Source organism: Coregonus clupeaformis, chromosome 4, assembly GCF_020615455.1.
Source record: "Coregonus clupeaformis isolate EN_2021a chromosome 4, ASM2061545v1, whole genome shotgun sequence".
NCBI lineage: Eukaryota > Metazoa > Chordata > Actinopteri > Salmoniformes > Salmonidae > Coregonus > Coregonus clupeaformis.
The window spans coordinates 19,366,201-19,390,665 of record NC_059195.1 but is presented as its reverse complement, the minus strand read 5'-3'; the positions used below and the strand labels follow the sequence as shown (position 1 = coordinate 19,390,665).

The following is a 24,465-nucleotide window of genomic DNA, read 5'->3' as shown; positions in this document are numbered from 1 at the left end:
TCATGTGTAACATGAACTTCCTCTAAGGATGTATCACAAACAAGTTGTCTTTTTAGACTCACTGACTACGTCCCAAATGGCACCCTATTCACTTTCTAGTGCACTACATTTGACCAGTGCCCTATGGGGGGTGCATAAATGTCTAATAATGTAGTGCACTACATAGGTAATAGGGTGCCAAAACACCTGCTACTTTATCTGTCTTTTTGACCTTCTCTTCCCTGCTACACCTGCTTCCTTTCAGGGATGTACACTACATTGAGATGTTACTGACATTTGAAGCTGTCTAGCAGTGAGGAATGATCTGAGGCACAGAGTCAAGACGTGGAGTCTATGGAGGCTGACACTGATGGATCTAGTCTACCTGCTGTGTGCTGGGTGTCTGAGCCTTGGGCTACAATAACAACAACAACAACAACAACAATGGTAGAACCAGATAGACACAGAGCGAGAACAGAACAGAGAACAACATAGTGCCAGCACGATGGGTCTACTGTATAGAAATAGAATCAATAGAGAGAAAATCTACCCTCAGACCACAGAGCTCTCTACTGGTCTACTGTCTGTCTGATAACAGCCTGGGATAATAGTATAGAAGTCTGGATCCTGTAGTCTAGGTCCTTCTAATACTATGGGTAGCAGAACATATGCAGGAAGTGTAGTTCACCTGTGTGTGTGTGTGTGTGTATGTATGTTTGTGTGTGTATGTGTGTGTGTTCGTACATGCTTCAGTGCTTCCATGTGTGTGTGTGTGTGTGTGTGTGTGTGTGTGTGTGTGTGTGTGTGTGTGTGTGTGTGTGTAAAGTGTGAGTGTGTGTCTCAGCAGTTGTTATGAACGAGAGAATGTGAAGAGCAGAGCCAGGGGAAGTCAGCCACTCTAGTGTGGCCTTTAGGAGAAGAAGAAGAAGAAGAAGAAGAAGAAGAAGAAGAAGAAGAAGAAGAAGAAGAAGAAGAAGAAGAAGAAGAAGAAGAAGAAGAAGAAGAAGAAGAAGAAGAAGAAGAAGAAGAAGAAGAAGAAGAAGAAGAAGAAGAAGAAGAAGAAGAAGAGACCGCTTGAATAAAGGTGTGAATAGAGGAGTGCGTGAATCATCCCTTCATCCCAGCTCCCAGAGGAGAGAAGAGGAGGAATACGCTTCAACAGCAACAAAGGAGAGAAAGGAGAGAAAGTGGGGAAAACAGAAAATACAGAATAAAGAAAGGGTAATCGTCGGAGAGGAAATGATAAATACCTGAGATCACTGAGAGAGGAGGAAAGAAAGGGTGATGTCAAAGAAAAGACAGGAGTTAGAATTAGCAGGTGAAGGAAACCTTTCATGCCAAAGTGAAGGGCAGGTGGAAAATCAACAAGAGAGTTGTGGAGAAAATCAATCATATGTTCCAAGGAGGAGAGGGAAATAAGAGCTTTAAATAGTTGCAGCTGAGGCAGGGACAGGAAGGATGAGAGTGAGGGGGAGGAAGGGTGAGGGAGGGGGAGGAGGGGTAAGGGAGGGGGAGGAAGGGGGAGGGAGGGGGAGGGGAGGAGGGGGTGAGGGAGGGTGAGGAAGGATGAGGGAGGGTGAGGGAGGGTGCAGAAGGGTAAGGGAACGAGGGGGAGGAGGGGGTAAGGGAGGGGGAGGAGGGGTAAGGGAGGGTGAGGAAGGGTGAGGGAGGGTGAGGGAAGGGGAGATGGGGGGAGGGAGGGAGAGGGGGAGGGAGGGAGGGGGAGGGAGGGGGAGGAAGGGGGAGGGAGGGTGAGGGAGAAGGAGGAACGGGGAGGGAGGGGGAGGAAGGGTGAGGGAGGTGAGGGAAGGGGAGATGGGGTGAGGGAGGGGGAGGGAGGGGGAGGAAGGGGGAGGGAGGGTGAGGGAGAAGGAGGAAGGGGGAGGGAGGGGGAGTGCAGGTTTCAGGTAGGGTGAGTCTGTAGGGTGAGTCTGACTAAGGGAAAGTTGGGGTTAGGTAATTGGTGAGGCGGGAGACTGCCAGTGTAGAAAGGGTGAGGGTGAGGGTGGGAAAGGGTGGGTTGAGGTACTTACGCTAGCCGGGTACAGCAGGTCTCTCCCTCCATATCTCCTGCAGGTGTGTTGTCTGTATTCACTGACTCATTCTCACTGGCCGGCATGCTCACTGGGGAACACACGGAGAGATAGAGGGAAAGAAGGAAGGAGGGATGAATCAGGAGGAATGAGTGTTGACATATCCCTCATCACAGGCTGGTTATCACTGTTACCCTTCTCTTCTCTTTTCTAGCTGGCCTCATCCTGACAGACAGACAGACAGACAGACAGACATCCCTCTGCTAACAGAACTCCTAGGGGTAGAGTCCTGTAGGACAGTTTCAGGGACACTGATATAGGGGAGGTTTGGTTTTCAGTTCCCTAAAGCTTTGAGCTCCAGACTCCAGGAGCAGTGTGGTTTATATTTCCCTAAAGCTTTGAGCTCCAGACTCCAGGAGCAGTGAGGTTTATATTTCCCTAAAGCTTTGAGCTCCAGACTCCAGGAGCAGTGAGGTTTATAGTTCCCTAAAGCTTTGAGCTCCAGACTCCAGGAGCAGTGAGGTTTATATTTCCCTAAAGCTTTGAGCTCCAGACTCCAGGAGCAGTGAGGTTTATATTTCCCTAAAGCTTTGAGCTCCAGACTCCAGGAGCAGTGAGGTTTATATTTCCCTAAAGCTTTGAGCTCCAGACTCCAGGAGCAGTGAGGTTTATATTTCCCTAAAGCTTTGAACTCCAGACTCCGGTAGAACTGAGCAGAAGAATTCAGGTAGAAATAGACAGAGCAGTACAACAACAAAAATGAAAGAAAATATTTAAATAAATACAGAGAAAGTAATTGAGAAAGAAAGAAGAAATCTATCAAATTACTGGGAGAAGACAAATCATCTTACCGTTTGTCCGAAGACACAACCATCAAACTCGGCTTTTGCCTCTCACAACGTTCCTCAACCAAACCAGATGAGTCGGCCCGGCCAGCGGGATCACTCCTTGCATGAGACAAATCTAATCATATCATCCCAATTCTGACAACCAAAACCTGTAGAAAACACATGTCTCGTGGGATAAAGTAGCCTGGAGCTACCAGGGTCCCTCAGTAATACACCATCTGATTGACACACATCTCCTGGGGTAATCATAATGAAGAGGAGGGAGGGAGGGACGGAGGGAGAGACGGAGGGAGGGAGGGAGGTAGAGGTAGAGAGAAAGGAAGAGTGGGAAAAAGGGATGGAGGGAGATATGTAAAGGGAGAGGAGTGAGAGTGAGAAGGGCAGGAGGGAGGGAGGGAGGGAGGGAGGGAGGGAGGGAGGGAGGGAGGGAGGGAGGGAGGGAGGGAGGGAGGGAGGGAGGGAGAAAGGAAGGAAGAGTGGGAAAAAGGGATGGAGGGAGATATGTAAAGGGTGAGGAGTGAGAGTGAGAAGGGCAGGAGGGAGGGAGGGAGGGAGGGAGGGAGGGAGGGAGGGAGGCCCATATCAGAATCTCCTCTTATAGCCCTGTCACTCTTCATGTCCACTCTGGGGATTCCAGAATGAGGTTTGTGTTCCCAGAAATAGCTACCACGGCTCACAGGCAAAACGAGACAGAAAGGCTTCAGCTAAACTCAGCTAAATAATACGGACAGACGTTCCATTTCTCCATATTATTCCTCCTCTAAGCTGGAGCTCAACTACGCCAATGAAGAAAACCTTAGAGGAGAATGAAAGAAAAGCTAAAAAACTAGAAGAAAATCAAAGAAAACATTAAACAAGCTAGACTAATTCTCTCTTGGGATCTCCTACACTCCCTAGCAAGAACAAAACAATTAAGAATAAAAAAAAAAAAAAAACACTTAAAACTAACATAACGCTAAGCAAAGCATGACAAGCAAAAATAAGCTTAAAGATCGGGGCCAAAGCATATAACACCAACCCTAAATATATAACCCAGCTCATTTCAGCTCAACCCAGCCAATATAAACCCTGGAAGAACAGAGGGCTAGCCAATCACATGCAGCTTTGGAGCGAGGTCCCTGCAGCACGCTTTAGCCTCAGTCAGATACAGCAGCACCAATCAGCACATCCCAATCACTCTCCAATCATGTACCACTGTCCGTCCAAGTCACAGCCTGAGCCATGACTGGCCGCAAAACACATGGTCCCCGTGACTCTGACGTAGCTAACTACATCCTGGCACACATGGTCCCCGTGACTCTGACGTAGCTAACTACATCCTGGCACACATGGTCCCCGTGACTCTGACGTAGCTAACTACATCCTGGCACACATGGTCCCCGTGACTCTGACGTAGCTAACTACATCCTGGCACACATGGTCCCCGTGACTCTGACGTAGCTAACTACATCCTGGCCTTTAACAACATCCTATGATAAATAGAGATTTATTTTAGATTTTCAAGTGATGGGTACGTTACTGTATACGGATGATTATCAAACTTCAATCATTGTTGATTGTAGGGCTTCAGATATTCAAACTAGTTCCTCTCCTAGTCTAAGACCGTTGTTCCAATTGAATAGTCTAACAAACTAGTGAATATTCCTAGTGAATAGTCTAACTAACTAGTGAATATTCCTAGTGAATAGTCTAACTAACTAGTGAATATTCATAGTGAATAGTCTAACTAGTGAATATTCATAGTGAATAGCCTTAATAAACCACTATTCCTTCATATCCTTCCACCATTCTAGATGGTAGAACTTCATACATGTTTTTTTTATTTTTAGCTAATTTGTGTCTAGTTGTGTGTGTGTATATATATATACACACTACCGTTCAAAAGTTTGGGGTCACTTAGAAATGTCCTTGTTTTCGAAAGAAAAGCAGTTTTTTCGTCCATTAAAATAACATCAAATTGATCAGAAATACAGTGTAGACATTGTTAATGTTGTAAATGGCTATTGTAGCTGGAAACGGCTGATTTTTAAAGGAATATTTACATAGGCGTACAGAGGCCCATTATCAGCAACCATCAGTCCTGTGTTCCAATGGCACCTTGTGTTTGCTAATCCAAGTTGATCATTTTAAAAGGCTTATTGATCATTAGAAAACCCTTTTGCAATTATGTTAGCACAGTTGAAAACTGTTGTGCTGATTAAAGAGGCAATAAAACTGGCCTTCTTGAGACTAGTTGAGTATCAGCAATTGTGGGTTCGATTACAGGCTCAAAATGTCCAGAAACAAATAACTTTCTTCTGAGACTCATCAGTCTATTCTTGTTCTGAGAAATTAAGGCTATTCCAAGTGAGAAATTGCTAAGAAACTGAAGATCTCGTACAACGCTGTCTACCACTCTCTTCACAGAACAGAGCAAACTGGCTCTAACCAGAATAGAAAGAGGAGTGGGAGGCCCCGGTGCACAACTGAGCAAGAGAATAAATACATTAGAGTGTCTACTTTGAGAAACAGGCGCCTCACAGGTCCTCAACTGGCAGCTTCATTAAATAGTACCCGCAAAACACCAGTCTCAACGTCAACAGTGAAGAGGCGACTCCGGGATGCTGACCTTCTAGGAAGAGTTGCAAAGAAAAAGCCATATCACAGACTGGCCAATAAAAATAAAAGATTAAGATCTGAGATATGGCTTTTTCTTTGCATGTAGAAAATAGTAAAAATATAGAAAAACTCTGGAATTAGTAGGTGTGTCCAAACTTTTGACTGGTACTGTGTATATATATATATAAGTATGTAATGTCTATGTTCATGTTTTAAATGTATGTAAACTGTAGAGTATTTTTGTCTGTAATGTCTTTTTCATCATGTGTTGGACCCCAGGAAGACTAGCTGTCGCCATTGATATAGGCTAATGTGGATCCTAATAAAATCATGAATCATTAATTATCTTGGTTTAAAGAGATACTTCAGGATTTTGGCAATGAGGCCCTTTATCTACTTCCCCAGAGTCGGATGAACTCGTGGATACCATTTTTATGTCTCTGCATGCAGTTTGAAGGAAGTTGCTAACTAGCACCAGAGCGATTGTTAACTAGCGTTAATGCAATGATTGGAAGTCTATGGGTATCTGCTAGCAGATACCCATAGATTTCCAGTCATTGCGCTAACACTAGTTAGCATGAAACTTCCTTCATACTGGACACAGAGACATAAAAATGGTATCCACAAGTTAATCTGACTCATTGCCAAAATCCCCAAGTATCCCTTTAAGATCACTATTCCTGGTGGTGAACAGTCTCACATAAACTCTGTTATAGACCGTTTCTTTCCTGTCCGTTCTTCCACCTTGACATGTGCCACCCTGTCTCTCCTCATCTCTAAAAACACTCTCTCTGAAGAACAGAGCTCTGCGCTAGCCCCCACCCCTGGAGGACAGACCTGTTAAATATAGAACTCCCTCTGTCCAACACTGAACTAGTTCACTACCCTATTGTTACTGTCTGCTGGCCGGATAGACTGAGAGAGAGAGAGGGGAGGAGGACAGGAGGGTGAGAGGGAGGGAGGGAGGGAGGGAGGGAGGGGGGGGGCAGGGAGGGAGGGAGGGAGGGAGGGAGGGTTGAGGGAGGGGGGGCAGGGAGGGAGGGAGGGAGGGAGGGAGGGGGGGCAGGGAGGGAGGGAGGGAGGGAGAGAGAGAGAGAGCGAGCGAGAGGGGGCATTGCACTATCCAAGAGCTAGTCTACCTAATTCATTACTTTCAAAGCTTGTAAAACCCTGACCCTTACATTATGGTTCAGTAAATGACGATGTCATAAAGGAGTTTGCTTTAAAGAAACATGAAAACGGCATGTAAGAAAATGATACAACATCCACGTCAGACTCAGAGGGCAGGCAAGAGTTGACATCGCTCTTAGTTTAGAGTAAAAATGCTGGCTTGCAAAATTCCTCATTTCAAGAATAAGAGGACGTTCCAAACTAACATGCAGTTCATCCAGCAGACAGGTCGAAGGTCATACAGAAAGAGTAGCTCCTGTCTCCAAAAAAGGCTGTCGATGTTATAAAATCATCCAAGAAAAATATATGGAAGCGGATGAAACAAGAGCAACATGCAACAACATACGTTGGTAACTCCAGATATTTCAAGCAGCTTTGCAGCACTTGTCTAATAATAATAATAATAACTTGGATATTATTTTATCCTTCTATTAATATTCAGAACATGAGGTTGACATGCAGACTGTCATCATTCAGAATATTCATCCAGAACGTGATCCAGGATTAAGGATTAAACAGCGGCAACAGAACTACAACTCCGAGGCTGTCCCAAATGGCACCCTATTCCCTATATAGTGCACTACTTTAGATCATCGATGCTAACAGTCAGCGCCGAAAACAACACAACACTGAGCCCAATGTGCCCTGGTCTAAAGTAGTGCACTACATAGGGAATAGGAACTCTGTGGACCCCGGTCTAAAGTAGTGCACTACATAGGGAATAGGGTGCCATTTGGGAAGCTGCCAGGAGACAGTTTAGCCCTTCCTAAGGAGACAGGAGAGAGACGGATCACAGATCAGATCACTGCCCCACTGGACTCAATGACTGGACTAGAGAGAAGAGTTGCAGTTAAGAAGCATTCAAGACCAGTAGGGGACCACAGGTGGATGCACTGAGGAAGGTAAGGGGCAGAGGGGGCCTTGCAGTCTATTTGCAGGTTATACAGAGTTCAGTAGGTCGAGGTATAGTAGTGGATTCTGCCATGCAGACGCACACGCCTTACGAAGGATAGCAGCTTTTGTCTTCGCTGCTCCGCAGATGAAGTGTAAACGCTGGCTGTTACCTGGAAACAGAGAGTGACGGCTGAGAGCATGTGACGCGCATGCTCATACTCAGCCACTCACACATAGACAAAAACTGAAGGGATGTGAACACAGAATGACTCACACAACGCAGTCTGCACACATTCACACACACTGTGTACATCTGTGGTCCAAGAGGGCACAGCTCATAGAGGACAATTCGCAACCACCAGCACTACAGACAATCCTTTCCCCACAGTATACAGAAAAACCAAAAGAAGAGGAGCGAGAGAGAGAGAGAGAGAGAGAGAGAGAGAGAGAGAGAGAGAGAGAGAGAGAGAGAGAGAGAGAGAGAGAGAGAGAGAGAGAGAGAGAGAGAGAGAGAGAGAGAGAGAGAGAGAGAGAGAGAGAGAGAGAGAGAGGAGAGCGAGAGAGAGAGAGAGAGAGAGAGAAGGAGAGAGAGAGAGGTAGAAGATAGGGAGAGAGAGAGAGAGAGAGAGAGAGAGAGAGAGAGAGAGAGAGAGAGAGAGAGAGAGAGAGAGAGAGAGAGAGAGAGAGAGAGAGAGAGAGAGAGAGAGAGACAGAGAGAGAGAGAGTCAGAGGCAGGAGACCTGTTAAATAAACTCTAAACTCTATACTGTGGAGAGATGCAGTCATAGAAATAGAATTCTCATTCTAGTTCTGAGGGTGCAGTAATAGCCAGCTCAGTTCAGTTCAAACCCCTTCTTCTGTTGAGTAGTCCGGGCACAGAGAGACACACAGCCACACACACAACACACATACTTACTGACAACACACACACAACACACAACACACACACAACACACCCACAACGCACATACAAAACACACACACATCACAAAGAGCAGAAAGCCCGTCAACACAGGAGACGGGACCGTTGATGGGAACACACACACCAGCACAAAACTGGGAAACCAGAACACACACAGGTTACACACACGCACGCACACACCGAGGGAGGGACAGGCATTTACCATGGGTCTCACTGGAGTGACTAAACCAAGCAAACTTCCCCTTCTTCTTGTCAAGCAAGTCGGCCAGGGTCACTCCTTCCTCAAACAAGATGGGAAGGTCATTCAGGGTATGCATGCCACCCCAGTGACAAAGATACACACACACGTGTTACACACACACACACACATATCACACAAGACAACATACACACAAGGACTCAAACACAAAACAGTAAATACACACCTGTTTCCGCAGGTCTTAACTTTGAGAATATACAGTCATTGGCATAGTACATTTCATCCCCGTAAAATACACACACACATACAGTACACGCTCAAACGTACAGTACACACACACACACACATACAGTACACACTCAAACGTACACACACACACACACACACACACATTCAGATCAGAGGAATCCCTATTCTTCATCTGGGAGAAAAGGGGCCGGGGCATCAAAGAGTGACCTCACTCAAAGCTTGAACTATACAGCCCAGAGTCTAAAATCAATCCGAAACTTTTATTATACAGCCTACAGTCTAAAACCAATCTGAAACTTTAATTATACAGCCCGCAGTCTAAAATCAATCTGAAACTTTTATTATACAGTCTACAGTCTAAAATCAATCTGAAACTTTTATTATACAGCCTACAGTCTAAAATCTATCTGAAACTTTTATTATACAGCCTACAGTCTAAAATCAATCTGAAACTTTAATTATACAGCCTACAGTCTAAAATCAATTTGAAACTTTAATTATACAGCCCACAGTCTAAAATCAATCTGAAACTTTAATTATATAGCCCACAGTCTAAAATCAATCTGAAACTTTCTTTATACAGTCTACAGTTTAAAATCAATCTGAAACTTTAATTATACAGCCCACAGTCTAAAATCAATCTGAAACTTTAATTATACAGCGCACAGTCTAAAATCAATCTGAAACTTTAATTATATAGCCTACAGTCTAAAATCTATCTGAAACTTTAATTATACAGCCTACAGTCTAAAATCAATCTGAAACTTTTATTATACAGCCTACAGTCTAAAATCAATCTGAAACATTAATTATACAGCCTACAGTCTAAAATCAATCTGAAACTTTAATTATACAGCCCACAGTCTAAAATCAATCTGAAACTTTAATTATATAGCCTACAGTCTAAAATCAATCTGAAACTTTAATTATACAGCCTACAGTCTAAAATCAATCTGAAACTTTAATTATACAGCCCACAGTCTAAAATCAATCTGAAACTTTAATTATACAGCCCGCAGTCTAAAATCAATCTGAAACTTTTATTATACAGTCTACAGTCTAAAATCAATCTGAAACTTTAATTATACAGCCTAAAGTCTAAAATCTATCTGAATCTTTAATTATACAGCCTACAGTCTAAAATCAATCTGAAACTTTAATTATACAGAATACAGTCTAAAATCTATCTGAAACTTTAATTATACAGCCCACAGTCTAAAATCTATCTGAAACTTTAATTATACAGCCTACAGTCTAAAATCAATCTGAAACTTTTATTATACAGCCTACAGTCTAAAATCAATCTGAAACTTTAATTATACAGCCCACAGTCTAAAATCTATCTGAAACTTTAATTATACAGCCTACAGTCTAAAATCAATCTGAAACTTTCATTATACAGCCTACAGTCTAAAATCAATCTGAAACTTTCATTATACAGTCTACAGTCTAAAATCAATCTGAAACGTTCATTATACAGTCTACATTCTAAAATCAATCTGAAACTTCAATTATACAGCCCACAGTCTAAAATCAATCTGAAACTTTCATTATACAGCCTACAGTCTAAAATCAATCTGAATCTTTAATTATACAGCCTACAGTCTAAAATCAATCTGAAACTTTTATTATACAGTCTACAGTCTAAAATCAATCTGAAACTTTTATTATACAGCCTACAGTCTAAAATCAATTTGAAACTTTAATTATATATCCTACAGTCTAAAATCAATCTGAAACTTTAATTATACAGCCTAGTGTCTAAAATCAATCTGAAACTTTAATTATACAGCCCACAGTCTAAAATCAATCTGAAACTTTAATTATACAGCCTACAGTCTAAAATCAATCTGAAACTTTCATTATACAGCCTATAGTCTAAAATCAATCTGAAACTTTAATTATACAGCCCACAGTCTAAAATCAATCTGAAACTTTCAGTATACAGCCTACAGTCTAAAATCAATCTGAAACTTTCATTATACAGCCTACAGTCTAAAATCAATCTGAAACTTTCATTATACAGCCCACAGTCTAAAATCAATCTGAAACTTTCATTATACAGCCTACAGTCTAAAATCAATCTGAAACTTTCATTATACAGCCCACAGTCTAAAATCAATCTGAAACTTTTATTATACAGTCTACAATCTAAACTCAATCTGAAACTTGTATTATACAGCCTACAGTCTAAAATCAATCGGAAACTTTAATTATACAGCCTACAGTCTAAAATCAATCTGAAACTTTAATTATACAGCCCACAGTCTAAAATCAATCTGAGACTTTAATTATACAGCCCACAGTCTAAAATCAATCTGAGACTTTTATTATACAGTCTACAGTCTAAAATCAATCTGAAACTTTAATTATACAGCCTACAGTCTAAAATCAATCTGAAACTTTAATTATACAGTCTACAGTCTGAAATTAATCTGAAACTTTCATTATACAGTCTACAGTCTAAAATCAATCTGAAACTTCAATTATACAGCCCACAGTCTAAAATCAATCGGAAACATTAATTATACAGCCCACAGTCTGAAATCAATCTGAAACATTAATTATACAGCCAACAGTCTAAAATCAATCTGAAACATTAATTATACAGCCCATAGTCTGAAATCAATCTGAAACTTTAATTATACAGCCTACAGTCTAAAATCAATCTAAAACTTTAATTATACAGCCCACAGTCTAAATTCAATCTGAAACTTTAATTATACAGTCTACAGTCTAAAATCAATCTGAAACGTTCATTATACAGTCTATAGTCTAAAATCAATCTGAAACTTTCATTATACAGCCTACAGTCTAAAATCAATCTGAAACTTCAATTATACAGCCCACAGTCTAAAATCAATCTGAAACTTTCATTATACAGCCTACAGTCTAAAATCAATCTGAAACTTTCATTATACAGCCTACAGTCTAAAATCAATCTGAAACTTTTATTATACAGTCTACAATCTAAACTCAATCTGAAACTTGTATTATACAGTCTACAGTCTAAAATCAATCGGAAACTTTAATTATACAGCCTACAGTCTAAAATCAATCTGAAACTTTAATTATACAGCCTACAGTCTAAAATCAATCTGAAACTTTAATTATACAGCCCACAGTCTAAAATCAATCTGAAACTTTAATTATACAGTCTACAGTCTAAAATCAATCTGAAACTTTAATTATACAGCCTACAGTCTAAAATCAATCTGAAACTTTAATTATACAGCCTACAGTCTAAAATCAATCTGAAACTTTAATTATACAGCCTACAGTCTAAAATCAATCTGAAACTAATTATACAGCCTACAGTCTAAAAACAATCTGAAACTTTAATTATACAGCCTCTCAAATCAATCTGAAACATTAATTATACAGCCCACAGTCTAAAATCAATCTGAAACTTTAATTATACAGCCCACAGTCTAAAATCAATCTGAAACTTTAATTATACAGCCTACAGTCTAAAACCAATCTGAAACTTTAATTATACCGCCACAGTCTAAAATCAATCTGAAACTTTAATTATACAGCCTACAGTCTAAAATCAATCTGAAACTAATTATACAGCCTACAGTCTAAAATCAATCTGAAACTTTAATTATACAGCCTACAGTCTAAAATCAATCTGAAACTTTCATTATACAGCCTACAGTCTAAAATCAATCTGAAACTTTAATTATACAGCCTACAGTCTAAAATCAATCTGAAACTTTAATTATACAGTCTACAGTCTAAAATCAATCTGAAACTTTAATTATACAGCCTACAGTCTAAAATCAATCTGAAACTTTAATTATACAGCCTACAGTCTAAAAACAATCTGAAACTAATTATACAGCCTACAGTCTAAAATCAATCTGAAACTTTCATTATACAGTCTAAAATCAATCTGAAACTTTAATTATACAGCCCACAGTCTAAAATCAATCTGAAACTTTAATTATATAGCCTACAGTCTAAAATCAATTTGAAACTTTAATTATACAGCCTACAGTCTAAAACCAATCTGAAACTTTAATTATACCGCCTACAGTCTAAAATCAATCTGAAACTTTAATTATACAGCCTACAGTCTAAAATCAATCTGAAACTTTAATTATACAGCCTACAGTCTAAAATCAATCTGAAACTTTAATTATACAGCCTACAGTCTAAAATCAATCTGAAACTTTAATTATACAGCCTACAGCCTAAAATCAATCTGAAACTTTAATTATACAGCATACAGTCTAAAATAAACTTTAATAATACAGCCTACAGTCTAGAATCAACTCAGGAAGGTGTTCTTAATGTTTTGTATACTGTATATCTAACCTTGACTTATTCACCCCTCAGAAGGTAATGGAGAGAGGACACACAGCAGTGATGAAACATACACACACACACTTTTATGAACAGATGTGATGAACAACCAGCAGGGATGGAGGAAGAGGGACGCTATACAAAGACATAAGCCATAACCACAGGGAGAGATGGATGGAGGAGAGGAGGATAGACAGATCAGAAAACAATCAAAGCCCCCCTAGTGTCTATCCTCATGGGGACCTAAAACTCTCTCTCTCTCTCTCTCTCTCTCTCTCTCTCTCTCTCTCTCTCTCTCTCTCTCTCTCTCTCTCTCTCTCTCTCTCTCTCTCTCTCTCTCTCTCTCTCTCTCTCTCTCTCTCTCTCTCTCTCTCTCTCTCTCTCTCTCTATCTCTATCTCTCTCTCACACAAAAGACCGAGAGAGAGGCGGAAAAAGTCAGACAGTGAAAGAGAGAGAGACAGAGAGAGAGAGAGAGAGAGAGAGAGACAGAGAGAGACAATACAGTCCTGCCTCTAGATGGCGATGTTGCTCAGAGCTCTGTCTGTCATTCCATGGTACTCCGTCATAGATTTGGTCCTTCATCCCCCCTCCCCTCCCTTCTCTTCTCCATACACCATGACACAAGCCCAATTGTTGTTTTTATGCTACAATAACTGTCTTAATAGATCACCCATTAGATAACCAAATGTACATTGATCAGTATGTCATCTACTGAGCATGAGGCATCAACAATACTATAAACTGTCTCTCTAATTCTCTACTAAAGACAAGTCTGTCTGGGGGCAAAATAACCAGTCTGTCAATCAATCAATCCACTTCCGTCTTTATCTATCCTCGACAACTGTGGGACAGAAATAAGGTTTCCCTCCCTCTCCCTCTCTCTCCCTCCCCCTCGCTCTCCCTCTCCCTCCCCCTCTCTCTCCCTCCCCCTCTCTCTCCCTCCCCCTCTCTCTCCATCTCCCTCTCTCTCCCTCCCCCTCTCTCTCCCTCTCCCTCTCTCTCCCTCTCCTCTCTCTCCCTCTCCCTCTCCCTCTCCCTCTCCCTCTCCCTCTCCCTCTCCCTCTCTCTCCCTCCCCCTCTCTCTCGGTCTCCTGATTGCAGCGTGATATGTAAACAGCCTATCTGTATCTTCATTTAGCTACTGTGAGTAAGCCTGGTGCCCTGTCTCTCAGTCCCTCAGCCTCAGTCTATCACAACAAGCTTGGCTGACTTCCTACAACCATGAGAACTGCTGAAGGATATTGGAAACATTGTTTTTAGAAGTGCAGGAATTAAAGCTGGGTTTAACCCAAGTCATCTGCTCACCACAAGACTGTGTCAGCCTGCTGAGCTAAAGCCTCGAGGGATTAGGCCTTTTATCTCTGTCCTGATCTCTAGTATTGATCTGTAGGAGTGACCTACAGGCCGTCATTGTAAATAACAATTTGTTCTTAACTGACTTGCCTAGTTAAATAAAGGTTAAATAAATAAACCTGTGATGCTGCCTGTCAGCCAGTGTGTGTGTGTGTGTGTGTGTGTGTGTGTGTGGGTGTGTGTGTGTGTGTGTGTGTGTGTGTGTGTGTGTGTGTGTGTGTGTGTTTTTGTGTGTTTTTGTGTTCCCATCTGAGCTCTGAGAACAGGACAGACCAGAACACAGTAGACCCCTGAGGACTCAGGATCTCAAAGGCCACGGTGCTAAAATAGGCCTGGGGAACACCAACAACAGCATGCTATACTGTCAGTCTCTGTGTGTTATGTCCAGTGTCCAATCTCTGTGTGTTATGTCCAGGCTCTGTGTGTTATGTCCAGTGTCCAATCTCTGTGTGTTATGTCCAGGCTCTGTGTGTTATGTCCAGTCTCTGTGTGTTATGTCCAGTCTCTGTGTGTTATGTCTTCCCTCCAGTCTCTGTGTGTTATGTTCAGTCTCTGTGTGTTATGTCCAGTGTCCAATCTCTGTGTGTTATGTCCAGGCTCTGTGTGTTATGTCCAGTCTCTGTGTGTTATGTCCAGTCTCTGTGTGTTATGTCTTCCCTCCAGTCTCTGTGTGTTATGTTCAGTCTCTGTGTGTTATGTCTAGTCTCTGTGTGTTATGTCCAGTCTCTGTGTGTTATGTCTTCCCTCCAGTCTCTGTGTGTTATGTCCAGTCTCTGTGTGTTATGTCTTCCCTCCAGTCTCTGTGTGTTATGTTCAGTCTCTGTGTGTTATGTCTAGTCTCTGTGTGTTATGTCCAGTCAGTCTCTGTGTGTTATGTCTAGTCTCTGTGTGTTATGTCCAGTCTCTGTGTGTTATGTCCAGTCTCTGTGTGTTATGTCCAGTCTCTGTGTGTTATGTCCAGTCTCTGTGTGTTATGTCCAGTCTCTGTGTGTTATGTCCAGTCTCTGTGTGTTATGTCTAGTCTCTGTGTGTTATGTCCAGTATCCAGTCTCTGTGTGTTATGTCCAGTCTCTGTGTGTTATGTCCAGTCTCTGTGTGTTATGTCCAGTCTCCAGTCTCTGTGTGTTATGTCCAGTCTCTGTGTGTTATGTCCAGTCTCTGTGTGTTATGTCCAGTATCCAGTCTCTGTGTGTTATGTCCAGTCTCCAGTCTCTGTGTGTTATGTCCAGTCTCTGTGTGTTATGTCCAGTCTCTGTGTGTTATGTCCAGTCACTGTGTGTTATGTCCAGTCTCTGTGTGTTATGTCCAGTCTCTGTGTGTTATGTCCAGTCTCTGTGTGTTATGTCTAGTCTCTGTGTGTTATGTCCAGTATCCAGTCTCTGTGTGTTATGTCCAGTCTCTGTGTGTTATGTCCAGTCTCTGTGTGTTATGTCCAGTCTCTGTGTGTTATGTCTAGTCTCTGTGTGTTATGTCCAGTCCTCTGTGTGTTATGTCCAGTCTCTGTGTGTTATGTCCAGTCTCTGTGTGTTATGTCCAGTCTCTGTGTGTTATGTCCAGTCTCTGTGTGTTATGTCCAGTCTCTGTGTGTTATGTCCAGTCTCTGTGTGTTATGTCCAGTCTCTGTGTGTTATGTCCAGTCTCTGTGTGTTATGTCCAGTCTCTGTGTGTTATGTCCAGTCTCTGTGTGTTATGTCCAGTCTCTGTGTGTTATGTCTAGTCTCTGTGTGTAATGTCCAGTATCCAGTCTCTGTGTGTTATGTCCAGTCTCTGTGTGTTATGTCCAGTCTCTGTGTGTTATGTCCAGTCTCTGTGTGTTATGTCCAGTCTCTGTGTGTTATGTCCAGTCTCTGTGTGTTATGTCCAGTCTCTGTGTGTTATGTCCAGTCTCTGTGTGTTATGTCCAGTCTCTGTGTGTTATGTTCAGTCTCTGTGTGTTATGTCTAGTCTCTGTGTGTTATGTCCAGTCTCTGTGTGTTATGTCTTCCCTCCAGTCTCTGTGTGTTATGTCCAGTCTCTGTGTGTTATGTCTTCCCTCCAGTCTCTGTGTGTTATGTTCAGTCTCTGTGTGTTATGTCTAGTCTCTGTGTGTTATGTCCAGTATCCAGTCTCTGTGTGTTATGTCTAGTCTCTGTGTGTTATGTCCAGTCTCTGTGTGTTATGTCCAGTCTCTGTGTGTTATGTCTAGTCTCTGTGTGTTATGTCCAGTCTCTGTGTGTTATGTCTTCCCTCCAGTCTCTGTGTGTTATGTCCAGTCTCTGTGTGTTATGTCTTCCCTCCAGTCTCTGTGTGTTATGTTCAGTCTCTGTGTGTTATGTCTAGTCTCTGTGTGTTATGTCCAGTATCCAGTCACTGTGTGTTATGTCCAGTCACTGTGTGTTATGTCCAGTCTCTGTGTGTTATGTCCAGTCTCTGTGTGTTATGTCCAGTCTCTGTGTGTTATGTCCAGTCTCTGTGTGTTATGTCCAGTCTCTGTGTGTTATGTCCAGTCTCTGTGTGTTATGTCCAGTCTCTGTGTGTTATGTCCAGTCTCTGTGTGTTATGTCCAGTCTCTGTGTGTTATGTCCAGTCTCCAGTCACTGTGTGTTATGTCCAGTCTCTGTGTGTTATGTCCAGTCTCCAGTCACTGTGTGTTATGTCCAGTCTCTGTGTGTTATGTCCAGTCTCCAGTCACTGTGTGTTATGTCCAGTCACTGTGTGTTATGTCCAGTCTCTGTGTGTTATGTCCAGTCTCTGTGTGTTATGTCCAGTCTCCAGTCACTGTGTGTTATGTCCAGTCTCCAGTCACTGTGTGTTATGTCCAGTCTCTGTGTGTTATGTCCAGTCTCTGTGTGTTATGTCCAGTCTCTGTGTGTTATGTCTAGTCTCTGTGTGTTATGTCCAGTCTCTGTGTGTTATGTCTAGTCTCTGTGTGTTATGTCCAGTCTCTGTGTGTTATGTCTAGTCTCCAGTCTCTGTGTGTTATGTCTAGTCTCTGTGTGTTATATCCAGTCTCTGTGTGTTATGTCCAGTCTCTGTGTGTTATGTCTAGTCTCTGTGTGTTATGTCCAGTCTCCAGTCTCTGTGTGTTATGTCCAGTATCCAGTCTCTGTGTGTTATGTCTAGTCTCTGTGTGTTATATCCAGTCTCTGTGTGTTATGTCCAGTCTCTGTGTGTTATGTCTAGTCTCTGTGTGTTATGTCCAGTCTCCAGTCTCTGTGTGTTATGTCCAGTCTCTGTGTGTTATGTCCAGTCTCCAGTCTCTGTGTGTTATGTCCAGTCTCTGTGTGTTATGTCCAGTCTCCAGTCTCTGTGTGTTATGTCCAGTCTCTGTGTGTTATGTCCAGTCTCTGTGTGTTATGTCCAGTCTCTGTGTGTTATGTCCAGTCTCTGTGTGTTATGTCCAGTCTCTGTGTGTTATGTCCAGTCTCTGTGTGTTATGTCTAGTCTCTGTGTGTTATGTCCAGTCTCTGTGTGTTATGTCCAGTCTCTGTGTGTTATGTCCAGTCTCTGTGTGTTATGTCCAGTCTCTGTGTGTTATGTCCAGTCTCTGTGTGTTATGTCCAGTCTCTGTGTGTTATGTCCAGTCTCTGTGTGTTATGTCCAGTCTCTGTGTGTTATGTCCAGTCTCTGTGTGTTATGTCCAGTCTCTGTGTGTTATGTCCAGTCTCTGTGTGTTATGTCCAGTCTCTGTGTGTTATGTCCAGTCTCTGTGTGTTATGTCCAGTCTCTGTGTGTTATGTCCAGTCTCCAGTCTCTGAAGCACAAAGAGAGAGCTGACACACAGATATGAGTGTGCGCGTATGCACACACACACACACACACACACACACACACACACACACACACACACACACACACACTCACACACACGCATACACGCACATACACACACACACACACACACACACACACACACACACACGCAAACGCACACACGAGCTCTGTTGACATAGCATTTCACTGTAATGTCTGCACCTGTTGTATTCGGCGCATGTGGCCAATAACATTTGATTTGATTTGAATTGATCTCGTAACAACTTTTGAGGATTTAACATTTTGTGGTCGTCGTCTTCAAAGTTGTTTTCGCGGGTCGCAAAAAGCTAAATTAGCATGACACGAGCTGATTTAGTCACCCTAATTCTGGCCATCATCCTATAAGGGTAAAAACTCCAATAACTTTTGAACTGGATTGCGATAGAGACATGAGGTTTGGACCGTTGGTTTTCTTAGAGGATCATCTACACAATTAACATTATTTTACCCATTGGTCAAAAGATGCATTTTGATTGGACACCCTACTGTACAGGGAGAACGGTGCCATTTGGGACGCGTACAAACACATTCTGTACTGTATGTTAAGAAATGTCCTCCAGCCCTGTTTACATGTGTAGAGTCCCAGCTCCCCAGGGCCCCAGGGCTCCAGGGCTCCAGGGCTCCAGGGCTCCAGGGCCCCAGGGCTCCAGGGCTCCAGGGCTCCAGGGCCCCAGGGCTCCAGGGCTCCAGGGCCCCAGGGCCCCAGGGCTCCAGGGCTCCAGGGCTCCAGGGCCCCAGGGCTCCAGGGCTCCAGGGCTCCAGGGCCAGCGCTCCCTGCTCTCTCCCCAGGGAAGGTGTGCCCAATACAGAGAGAGAGTCCTTCCCTTTCATAGTGTGTGTCTCCATGCCTGAATGTGTTTGCAGCGTGTCTGTGTGTGTGTACCTGGCCAGTCAAACAAACAGTGCTGACAGACGGGCAGACAGACAGACGGGCAGACAGACAGACAGGTGGGCAGGCAGCCAGAGAGACAGACAGTCAGGCAGATAGAAAGACAGACAGACAGACAGACAGACGGGCAGGCAGCCAGCCAGACAGACAGACAGACAGACAGACAGACAGACGGGCAGGCAGCCAGCCAGACAGCCAGACAGACAGACAGACAGACAGACAGACAGACAGACAGACAGACAGACAGACGGGCAGGCAGCCAGATAGACAGACGGGCGGGCAGCCAGAGAGACAGACGGGCAAGCAGACAGACAGACAGACAGACAGACAGACAGACAGACAGACAGACAGACAGACAGACAGACAGACAGAAAGACAGATGGGCAGGCAGACAGAGAGACAGAGAGTGTACCATATGTGCAGATGTGTGAGGGAGAGAGAGAGAGCGAGAGAGAGAGAGAGAGGGGAGGAGTGACTGAGTGAGTCAGTGAGAAAGAGAGAGACTAGGCAGCAGATAGGCTTGGCTAATCAACCATGAGGAAAACAAATTCAGTTGTAAATTACCTTTGGTGTTTGAAGTGGAGAGAGAGAATGATAGAGAGGTAGAGGATGGCGAGAGAGAGAGAGAGGTAGAGGATGGAGAGAGAGAGAGAGAGAGAGAGGTGGAGGATGGAGAGAGAGAGAGAGAGGTAGAGGATGGAGAGAGAGAGAGAGAGAGAGAGAGAGAGAGAGAGAGAGAGAGAGAGAGAGAGAGAGAGGATGGAGAGGGAGAGAGAGAGAGAGAGAAAGAGAGGATGGAGAGGGAGAGAGAGAGAGAGAGAGAGAGAGAGAGAGAGAGGTAGAGGATGGAGAGAGAGAGAGGAGAGAGAGCCAAATGTATGACCATATTAGAGACACATATTTCCCTCAGATTACAGCGATCCACAAAGAATTAGAAAACAAACACAATTTTGATAAACTCCCATATCTACTGGGTGAAATACCACAGTGTGCCATCACAGCTGCAATATTTGTGACCTGTTGCCACAAGAAAAGGGCAACCAGTGACGAACAAACACCATTGTAATTTATGTTTATTTATTTTCCCATTTGTAATTTAACTATTTGCACATTGTTACAACACTGTATATATACATAATATGACATTTGAAATGTCTTTATTCTTTTGGAACTTCTGAGTGTAATGTTTACTGTTAATATTTATTGTTTATTTCATTTTTGTTTACTATCTACTTCACTTGCTTTGGCAATGTAAACATATGTTTCCCATGCCAATAAAGCCCTTAAATTGAAATTGAATTTAATTGAGACAGGTAGAGGATGGAGAGAGAGAGCACTGCTACTGAACTGTGGTTTACATGGACATTAGAGACGTTATGGCCGTTCAGCACCAGCTGAGCTTGAAACAGGTCACTGCTTGATGCCAAAGTCAATGGGTTTGTGTGTCTGTGTGTGTGTTTGTATGTGTGTGTGTGTGTGTACAGTATGCGTAAGCTGGATAGAGGAGTGTTTTGCCTGTTTTAGGGGGAATGGCATCGTAGCATGGTGGTGTTAGGGGGAATGGCATCGTAGCATGGTGGTGTTAGGGGTAATGGCATCATAGCATGGTGGTGTTAGGGGAAATGGCATCGTAGCATGGTGGTGTTAGGGGGAATGGCATCGTAGCATGGTGGTGTTAGGGGTAATGGCATCATAGCATGGTGGTGTTAGGGGGAATGGCATCGTAGCATGGTGGTGTTAGGGGGAATGGCATCGTAGCATGGTGGTGTTAGGGGGAATGGCATCGTAGCATGGTGGTGTTAGGGGGAATGGCATCGTAGCATGGTGGTGTTAGGGGGAACGGCATCGTAGCATGGTGGTGTTAGGGGGAATGGCATCGTAGCATGGTGGTGTTAGGGGGAATGGCATCGTAGCATGGTGGTGTTAGGGGTAATGGCATCGTAGCATGGTGGTGTTAGGGGGAATGGCATCGTAGCATGGTGGTGTTAGGGGGAATGGCATCGTAGCATGGTGGTGTTAGGGGGAATGGCATCGTAGCATGGTGGTGTTAGGGGGAATGGCATCGTAGCATGGTGGTGTTAGGGGTAATGGCATCGTAGCATGGTGGTGTTAGGGGGAATGGCATCGTAGCATGGTGGTGTTAGGGGAATGGCATCGTAGCATGGTGGTGTTAGGGGTAATGGCATCATAGCATGGTGGTGTTAGGGGAATGGCATCGTAGCATGGTGGTGTTAGGGGAATGGCATCGTAGCATGGTGGTGTTAGGGGGAATGGCATCGTAGCATGGTGGTGTTAGGGGAATGGCATCGTAGCATGGTGGTGTTAGGGGGAATGGCATCGTAGCATGGTGGTGTTAGGGGTAATGGCATCGTAGCATGGTGGGTTAGGGGGAATGGCATCGTAGCTTGGTGGTGTTAGGGGGAATGGCATCGTAGCATGGTGGTGTTAGGGGGAATGGCATCGTAGCATGGTGGTGTTAGGGGGAATGGCATCGTAGCATGGTGGTGTTAGGGGGAATGGCATCGTAGCATGGTGGTGTTAGGGGGAATGGCATCGTAGCATGGTGGTGTTAGGGGAATGGCATCGTAGCATGGTGGTGTTAGGGGAATGGCATCGTAGCATGGTGGTGTTAGGGGGAATGGCATCGTAGCATGGTGGTGTTAGGGGGAATGGCATCGTAGCATGGTGGTGTTAGGGGTAATCGATAGCCCATTGACCGTGGAGGGGAGAGACTGCTAATCCCATCCACTGTGACTTAGGACCAGGCTTCACTGCACTGCCTGGGGGGTACTATACTGAGCCACAGGATAGGGGAGACAACACATTCATGCACGCATGCACACACACACACACACACACACACACACACACACACAGGCAGACAGGTACGTGCACACACACACGCTCTGTACTGAGGGTAGAGCGCTCAGAGGCACAGGTGGAGAAGTATTGATTGACACAACTGTTGCACTTGATTGGTAACTCCTCTCTGACAATACTCATCGGTCCAACACACGCACACATGCACGCACACACACACGCACACACAAACCTACACACACCCAACCCCACAAACACACACAAATGACACCTACATACAAACACACAACTAATCCTACCACCCTCCATTTCATTTTATCCAGCCCACCGCCATACCCTCCCCCTCTTTCCCTCCATCCTCTCCCCAGACTGCACTCACGGTTTCTGGGCTTGTCCTCGTCGAGCCCCTCCTCCTCGTTCTCTGGGTCGATGTCTTCAGCCTGTGTGATCCAGTCCAGGTAACCCTTCAGGTCCTCCTCCAGCTGCTGCTTCTCTCTCAGCTTCTGGAAGTCTCCTCTGGCCTTGGCCTTCTCTCTCTCCTTGGAAAACTCTCTGCAAGGTCAGGAGAGAGGGAGAGGAGAGGAGAGGAGAGGAGAGGAAAGGAGAGGGAGGAGAGGGGAGGAGGAGGAGAGGAGAGGAGAGGAGAGGAGAGGAGAGGAGAGGAGAGGAAAGGAGAGGAAAGGAGAGGGAGGAGATGGAAGGAGGAGGAGAGGATGGGGGAGGAGAGGATGGAGGAGGAAAGGAGGTGGAGAGGAGAGGAAAGGATGGTGGAGGAGAGGGGGAGGAGGAGAGGATGGAGGAGGCGGAGGAGGAGGAGGAGGAGGAGGAGGAGGAGGAGGAGGAGGAGGAGGAGGAGGAGGAGGAGGAGAGAGGATGGAGGAGGAGGAGGAGAGTATGATGAGGAGAGGATGGAGGAGGAGGAGGAGGAGAGGATGAGGAGGAGAGGATGGAGGAGGAGGAGGAGGAGGAGGAGAGGATGGAGGAGGAGGAGGAGAGGATGAGGAGGAGAGGATGGAGGAGGAGGAGGAGGAGAGAGGATCTGAAAACCCATTGTAGCAATTGTAGCAACAGATTATCCAGTTTTTTCTGAGCAAGCAGTAGCCCTATTAGAAAAGGAAAAAGAAGGTGAATTTAAAGCAAGAAAGCTAATTCTCAACACAATCAAAGTTGCCCAATTTGTCCCACTGTAGAAACAGAAAAAAAAATTTTGTCACAACATCAAGGAACAAGCCACAGATATGGAAATATGAGTATTGTATATACACTGAGTGGACAAAACATTAAGAACACCTGCTCTTTCCATGACATAGACTGATCAGGTGAATCCAGGTTAAAGCTATGATCCCTTATTGTATGTCACTTGTTAAATCCACTTCAATCAGTGTAGATGAAGGGGAGGAGACAGGTTAAAGAAGGAGTTTTAAGCCTTGAGACAATTGAGACATGGATTGTGTATGTGTGCCATTCAGAGGGTGAATGGGCAAGACAAAATATTTCAGTGCCTTTGAACGGGGTATGGTAGTAGGTGCCAGGTGAACTGTCACGCTCCCCCCTATCGGCGAAGAAAATCCCAGAACCCCCAAACTACTTCCTGTGTGTATCAAGAATGGCCCACCACCCAAAGAACAACTGTGGGAAGCATTGGAGTCAACATGGGCCAGCATCCCTGTGGAACGCTTTCGACACCTTGTAGAGTCCATGCCCCGACGAATTGAGTATGTTCTGAGGGCAAAAGGGAGGGGGGGTGCAACTCAATATTAGGAAGGTGTTCTTAATGTTTTTTTATACTCAGTGTATTTTAGGTGGTGAGACTTCAACAATTACTATAAGCAACAGGAGAGAACTCAGCTGCATGCACTAGAAAGAAGGAATGGTGAAATACAAAGATCTGGAGAATGCTACATCAGTTACTTTGTAGCACCTTCAAGGGATGCAATACAATGAAAGGTGAAGAACGTGATGAGACTCTGCATAACAAACAATACTTTTAACTTCTACTGTTCTACTCTTTAGAATTCAGCTAGTGGATCTACGTGTGGGTCCCAAACAGCACCCTATTCCCTATGGGAGCCCTGGTCGAAAGTAGTGCACTATAAAGGGAATAGGGTGTTATTTGGGACGCAGCCTACCACTAGGGCCTACACAGCTTCCGACCTCCCTGGTTGGTGTTTGAGGAAATCGCTGTGTTGGTAAGAGGTGTTTGGGTGGAGTACCGGTCACCTGGGGAGTTCTGAAATTACAGCCCCACACCACAGACTCTGTCTACAGGGCTTAGTATGTCTGGCACTGCTGGCCCACGACCCTGGCTTGCGTCACAAACTGCACCCTATTCCCTACATAGTGCACTACCTTTGACTAGGGCCCATAGACACGGGACACGATAGGGTCAAAAGTAGTGAACCAAAT

At 44.1% G+C, this 24,465-nt stretch overlaps 1 protein-coding gene across 1 annotated transcript in view; it reads right to left on the bottom strand.

The window, feature by feature from the left end:
- Positions 1-24,465, bottom strand: part of cacna1c (calcium channel, voltage-dependent, L type, alpha 1C subunit) — a 106,583-nt gene that overhangs the window by 56,929 nt on the left and 25,189 nt on the right. Inside the window, exons 5-6 of the mRNA XM_045210476.1 lie at positions 22,439-22,611; positions 2,013-2,103 (exon numbers count right to left, since the gene is read on the bottom strand). Of these exons, the coding sequence (XP_045066411.1) occupies positions 2,013-2,103; positions 22,439-22,611 (264 nt within the window). The remainder of the gene's footprint in view (positions 1-2,012; positions 2,104-22,438; positions 22,612-24,465) is intronic.